At 63.5% G+C, this 6,525-nt stretch overlaps 1 protein-coding gene across 2 annotated transcripts; it reads left to right on the forward strand.

The window, feature by feature from the left end:
* Positions 1–289: 289 nt before the first annotated feature.
* BARX1 (BARX homeobox 1) lies at positions 290–4,837 on the forward strand. 2 transcript variants are annotated; one of them, XM_074836039.1, is made up of 4 exons: positions 290–748; positions 2,652–2,940; positions 3,085–3,169; positions 3,639–4,837. In XM_074836039.1, the coding sequence occupies exons 1-4, from the start codon at positions 544–546 to the stop codon at positions 4,056–4,058; spliced, it is 999 nt and encodes a 332-aa protein (XP_074692140.1). In that variant the 5' UTR covers positions 290–543; the 3' UTR covers positions 4,059–4,837. The 2 variants fall into 2 exon arrangements, with proteins under 2 accessions (XP_074692140.1, XP_074692141.1); XM_074836040.1 differs by having other exon boundaries at positions 3,565–3,814.
* Positions 4,838–6,525: the final 1,688 nt, after the last annotated feature.

Raw genomic sequence — 6,525 nt, forward strand, 5'->3', positions numbered from 1 at the left:
GCTCCCCCGCCAGCGCCGGGGCTGGGGCTGGGGCCGGGGCTGCGCTCCGAAGGGGCCGGCGCTTGTTTGGGTGTCCGCTCCCCCGCGGCGGGCAGAAAGGCTAATTTGCTTTATATGGCAGAGGATCAAATGCTCTGCTGTAACCTCTCGCTTCCAGGTACTCGCCCGCCCCGGCCCCTTCCTTCCTCCACAGCCCCTCCCGCGCCCTCCCCCGCAGCGCTGACAGCCCCGCCGGGGCCGGCGGTATAATAGGCCGCTGCCCGCCGTCCCGGGGCGGAGAGACGCTCCCCGGTGCCGCGCCCCGTGTGTGTGCATGCGGCGGTAACGGCTCCGGCCCGCCGCGCTGCTCAGGGCGCTGGGGGGGCCGCGCCGGGCCCGGCCCGTAGGGGCAGGGGCAGGGTAGGGGGCGGCGGGGCGATGGGCAGAGCCCCCGCGGGGCGCCCCGCTGCCCGGCTGCCAGCAGCGCCGGCCGGGGGGCTGCGCTAGGGCGGCCCGGCGGCCGGGGGTCCGACCCCCCAACCCCCGCCCCGGGCGGCGGCGAGGATGCAGCACCCGCTGGAGCTGGGGGCCGCGCACTACTTCCCGGCCGAAGCCTTCCCCGACCACCGCTCGCACCGCTACCGCAGCTTCATGATCGAGGAGATCCTCACCGACCCCCCGGACGCCAAGGGGGCCGCGCCGGCCGGGGAGCTGCTCAAGTTCGGGGTGCAGGCGCTGCTCTCCGCCCGGCCCTACCACAACCACCTCGGTACGTTCCGGGTGGGGGGGGCGCAGGGGGGATGGGGGGGGGTCGCGGGGGAGCCCCCGCTCTCGCCCCGAGGGCTCCGGCGGCTGGGGGGGAAGCGGGCCGGGGGCTGCGGGAGCGGGCCGGCGAGACGGGGAGGCATTTCCCGCTGATGCACTCGAGCGCCTTTTAGAGCCGGTCCCCTTGAAGAAAACGTCGTGAGTTTTGCCTAAAACCCAGCTGCCGGGCTTTGCCGGCCGTGCGCATCCCCGCCGGCTCCTCGCCGTGCCGCGGAGGCTTCCAGCCTGGCGAGGATTTGGGGCCTAAACTGAAGAAAGCGGCTTTACGGCTCCGACGCCGCTTGCACAAAACGTCCATTGAATTTCACGGGGAGACCGTTGTTGTCGATAGAGTTTTTTAGTGTTTTTTGGTAAGGTGTGAATTGCTGGAGCCTACGCAGTGGGGTAAACATCTGTATGGCTGCAAGAGGCGGACGGTGCTCTGCAGACATCGGTTTAGCTGGAAACCCGACATAGAGCTATTATATCTATAATATGTTATACATATTATTTATATATATAATAGTTGTATATTTATATATTTTAATATAATTTTATGCATTTATATATTTTTATATTTTATATTTTTATATATTTTTATATATTTTTATATTTTTAATATATTTTAATATATTTTAATATATTTATATAAAGCGGGAGCCAGCGTGCTCTACCCGGTCTGACATAGTACTTAGGACAAATGCAGTGTGTTAAGGACGTAGTTATTTTTTTAAAACGCCATTATTTAATATATTTTAAATGCCGGTATTTATGGTGTGATGGCGAAAGCTTTCATTTCCCAAGCTATCTTCGTCTGCGGAGTCGCTGCTCTTTATCTGTAGAAACGAACGGAATAGGAGGATCCCAATTTCTTGTTTTTCTTTTAAAAGAGAAAGAGGAAAGCGTCAAGCCCCATAGCAAGGGAGCAACATATATTAGAATATCTGGAAATTAGTATTGTTTTCAAGATGGGCAGAACCCTTTGAAATACTGGACCAGCTAAAAGGCTCCCTACAGCCCTCACGGCTCAGCTCCGCCGGGTTCAGCGGGAGCAGGATCAGGCCCCGTAAGGGCGGGAGGCGAGTTCAGCTCAGGCCGAGGCGGCGGAGCTCGCAGAGGCCTCTAAAAGTCCTTTTCACGCCTCCGGGCTTGCTCCCGTGTGTGCCGGCGGGCAGGGCCGGGGCCCTCTCGGCCCGCTCGGCGGAGCGGAGCACCGGCCGCCCTGGCTTCGGGACCAGCGCCGGGACCGCGGGCTGAGGCCGGGAAGCGGCGGCGGGGCCGGGCCGGGCGGCGGCCCCAGCCCACCGGGGAGCGGCCCCGGCGTGTCTGCAGCAGCATCCTCGGGGATGGGCTCGCTCCCTTTGGAAACTCTCCCTGTCCTGTCCCCGGACGCGTCTTCATAGGACAAGCGTGGGGCTGAGGTTCTCGGAGAGGGATATAATTTGTTCCCCGGTCGAAGATGTCCTGAAAACTGTTCGGGAGGGAAAAGCGGGGCCGTTCCCGGACCCCCGCCGCCCGCCGGGGCTCAGCCGGCTGCAGCGGGCCTGGCGGCTGCTGGGTGGCACCGGAGGGGAACGCTTTTCGGTTGATTTAAACTTGTAACCCCCCAAGTCATTCCGTAATTAGCAGCTGCCGGCTGAAGGGTAAAACGTGACCCTGTGCCGCGCAGGCGGCGGAGCCGGGGGGACCCGGGCAGCCCCGGGGGGCTCCGCTCCGCCTCGCTACGCCGTTGCGGAGAAAGGAGGAGAAGGGCCCGGGGATCCCCGCAGGGTCTGATCCCCGGGGACACCGAGGCACCCTGCAGCCCCGGGGGTCCCCGGGGGCCGGGCCGGGGGCTGCCCGGCGCTGACGGCCCCTCTCTCCCGCAGCGGTGCTGAAGGCGGAGCCGGCCGCCGTGTTCAAGTTCCCGCTGGCTCCCTTGGGCTGCTCGGGGCTGGGCTCGGCGCTGCTGGCCGCCGGCTCGGGGCTGCAGGGCGGCTCCGCCTCGCCCCATCTCCCGCTGGAGCTGCACCTCCGCGGCAAGCTGGAGCCGGGCCCCCCGGAGCCGGGCAGCAAGGCCAAGAAGGGCCGCCGCAGCCGCACCGTCTTCACCGAGCTGCAGCTCATGGGGCTGGAGAAGCGCTTCGAGAAGCAGAAATACCTCTCCACCCCCGACAGGTAGGCGATGCCGGGCCCTCCGGACCGGGGCCGGGACGGGGCGGGATGGGACGGGATGGGGGCTCATTTTTCCTGAAAAAGGAGGAGAGCTGCCAGCCGAGAGGAAAGCTGCCGGGGCAAACCGCCTCTCTTTCTCGCCCGCAGAATAGACCTGGCCGAATCGCTGGGGCTCAGCCAGCTCCAGGTGAAAACCTGGTACCAGAACAGGCGCATGAAATGGAAGAAAATAGTAAGTGCCCGAGTCCGACCCTTCTGTGCGCCGCACGGCGCCGGGTCCGCACCCCATCGGGGTACCGAGCGCTGCCCCGCGGGCTTATCCTTCTGCATGCCGGCCCTGACCAAATAATAGTAGTAATAATAATAATAATAATAATAGCAACAACAACAACATATGCCCCCGGTCTTTAAGGCCAGCATTGTCTGGGCCCCCGCCGGACCCCCCCGGTCCGAGCCCGCCCGGCTTTGCAGCTCAGCCCGCGGGTGCGGAGGGCGATCGCCACAGGTCGCCCGAGGCCCGAGCGCGGTGCTCCGCTCCGGGGGAGACGGAGGTTCCCTCCGCCCTGGGCTGACGGCAGCACGGTTTTACCGGGGTGCCCCCTCCTTTGCCCCCTCCCCGCCTCGCAGGTGTTGCAGGGGGGCGGCCTGGAGTCCCCCACCAAGCCCAAGGGCCGCCCCAAGAAGAACTCCATCCCCAGCAGCGAGCAGCTCTCGGAGCAGGAGCGAGCCCGGGACGCCGAGAAGCCGCCCGAGAGCCTGGGCTCGCCGGCCGAGGTCAGCCAGGAGGAGTGAGGGCGACCGCCCGGCCCCACCGCCGCCGGCCCCGGCCGCCCCCCCCGGGCGCTGCCCGCCGAGCCCGCTGCCGGCCCCGCGCCTGCCCGCCCCGCCCGGCGGCGGCCCGGGGGGAAGAGGATGGAGGACAGCACGGTCAGTGGTTACGGTCGCCTTCGGTCTCTGGTGAACGGGCGTCTTGGTCGGTCGCGTCCCCGTTCCCGTCCCCCCGCCCCGCCGATCCTCTCCGCGCCCGCGGAGCGCTGCGCCACGCACGCCTGTGTTGTGCGACGGCCCGGAGGGGCCAGGAGGACACTGGATCCCAACTTTCACATCTACTCGCTGTCTAAAACCCTGTGGTGCCCCTAGTTATTCGAAAACTGCATTTTATGATCAGTTTTATTAATGCGAAGATATTTACTTTATTTCAATAAAGTATTTTATGAACTATTACTCTGAGTAGTGTAATGCTTTTGAATTAAAGTGTTTTTGTTTTTTTTTTTTTTTTTTTTTTTTTTTTCCCGCGGAGGCAGGTTAGAGATTCAAATCCAAGTTCGCAGGCAGAGCTGCAGAGGCAGAAGGAAGCGGTGCTGCCCAGGCCGGTACCGGGGCGGATTTTCCCGTCGCTTTCCCTGACGGATCGGCCTGCCCGTGCCCGGGAGAGGGAAAACCCGCAGTCTTTGCTCGGGCAAATTTGGATGCTTTCACGCTTTAAAGATCCGTTAATTGCTGTCAAATAAGTTAATTACATTCCGCACTTCACATCCTAAATGACGCTTTTCAAAAACGCCGTTGGGGCAGAGCGTAGTAGTAGTCTGACAGCACACGATGGTGAGCGGCCTGACCAAATCGCTCCCAGCCCGCAGCACCGCCGAGCCCGCAAGCTCCGCTCCGCGCCCGCCCGCCGCCGCCCGGCTCGGCTCTCCGCCGCGCTCCGCCGCTCTCCCGGGGCTCTGTGTGAACTGCTGCGACGTAGCACGAAATCGTGGCGCTTTGCTTTTTCCCTTCCTTTTTTTTTTTTTTTTTTTTTTTCCTTGTTTTCCCGGAGTCCCTGCTGTACGTTTTCCACGGAGATACCAAATTATAGAGCATCTGTGGAGACGTGCAATTACCGCCATCCTGCTAAAAAACAGACGCACCGCAGGAAACGGCGAGGGGCAGAGCGCGAGAGAAGGGTAGCGGGGCCGGAGGCAGCGCGGGCGCGTTGCTTGCGCGGTGCTGCGCGGCTGGGAGGTGACCGGCGGGCGGGCGCTGCGCGGCGGGACAGCCCTGGGCAGGGCCGGGGGCCCGGGCTGAGTCCGTGCTGTGAGGGCCCTAATTAGGCGGGTCTCCCAATGAAGGGCGGTAATTAGCAGCCGAGGGGGTGCCCTAAGGGCCGGTGGAGGCGGCGGTGCCGGGACGCCCCGTCTCGGGGGCGGCGGGAGCGGGCACGTCTCAAACCGCCCCAGCGCCGCACCGAAGCCGGCTTTCGGCAACGCTCCGGCGCTCGCCAAGGGCACGAAGGCAGCGTCCCGGCGGGACTTTATTTACGGGCTTTAATTAAAAGTAGCCCCGAGCCTCCCCGCTCCGAGCCTGCCGCCGTGAAGGCGGCGCTGAAGTCCCCCTGCTCCTGCCACTCGTGTTCCCAGTTTTCCTCGTCTGCCCCTTTCCCCACGCTCCAGGGCGTCCGGGGGGCGGAGGCGAGCGGAGGGCCGGCGGGTGCCTCCGGGCCCAGCCCGGCTCGGGGATGCCCGGGGGTGGCTTCCTCTAGCCCAGGTTAAATAAACTCCCGGGATGAGCGATGGAGTGTTTGCAAGCACAGGATACGGCCATTGCTGAGTACACAGGAAGCAAGTTCATATTCTTATACTAAAATGACTTATATAGTTAAACAAACAATTCGTTTGAAATGTTTTATTTAAGCTGGGGCTGAGGATTAACGCTGGGAAGGGGGGAGGCGGCCGTGTGGCGGGCGGAGGGGCCGGGCAGAGCCCGGGCGGGCTGCGGGGTCCCTCGGCGCGGGCAGGGCACGGTGGGTGTTGGACTTTGTCACTTTATTTCATCTTCTGGCTATTGTTTCTGGTTAGGTTACAGGCTAACGACTTCAGTGCCCGTGAAAACGGCAGCCGGATTTAATTAGAAGGTGGATTCACCGGCGCATTAAACTAAATTAACAGGACGACAAGCGGTGTCCATCACCAATGTTAACCGGGGGTTTGGGAGCAGCTGGGCTTCGGTTACTGCTATCGCGCTTACGATACAACGTTAATATTTTCTTTTCACATTTGAGTAAGTGGCGGACAAGTGATTATTTTTCACAGACCATAAAGGCATTACATAAGGAAAGTTGTTTTATTGTTTTTTTATCTCCTAGGCGGCGAGAGAGAAAAGCAGGAGGGGTTTAGGCGAGCTCGGGGGACCCCGTTTTCCGCGGGGCCGGGGCCGAGCAGCGAGGGCCGGCCCTGGCCGGGGCGCGGGGGGCTGGTCCCGCCGGGGGGGCCCGGGGCTCCCCGCGGCTCGCAGCCCCTCGCTCGCCGCGTCTTGCACCGGACCGCCCCGGCTCCCGGGAACACCGGGCTGGCGGCGGGCGCTCAGGGCAGCGCGGGCCGCGCTCCTGCCGCCGGCTGGGCCGCGCAGGCTGCGCACCCGCGCAGCGGGCATCTCTGCGGGGGGGGGTGGGAGGGGTGGGGTGCACATCGGCCGCTCCACGCTTCCCCGCTGGAGCCGGAGGGAAATTTTGTTCTCTGGCTGGCCCGCGGCAGGGGAGGCTCCGGCGGGCGCTCGTTCGCAGCGTGGGGCGGGCCGCGGGGGTCTCCGCCGCTCCGTGGGCTCCGCAGC

This window comes from Strix aluco, chromosome 11, assembly GCF_031877795.1.
Source record: "Strix aluco isolate bStrAlu1 chromosome 11, bStrAlu1.hap1, whole genome shotgun sequence".
Taxonomy (NCBI): Eukaryota; Metazoa; Chordata; class Aves; order Strigiformes; family Strigidae; genus Strix; species Strix aluco.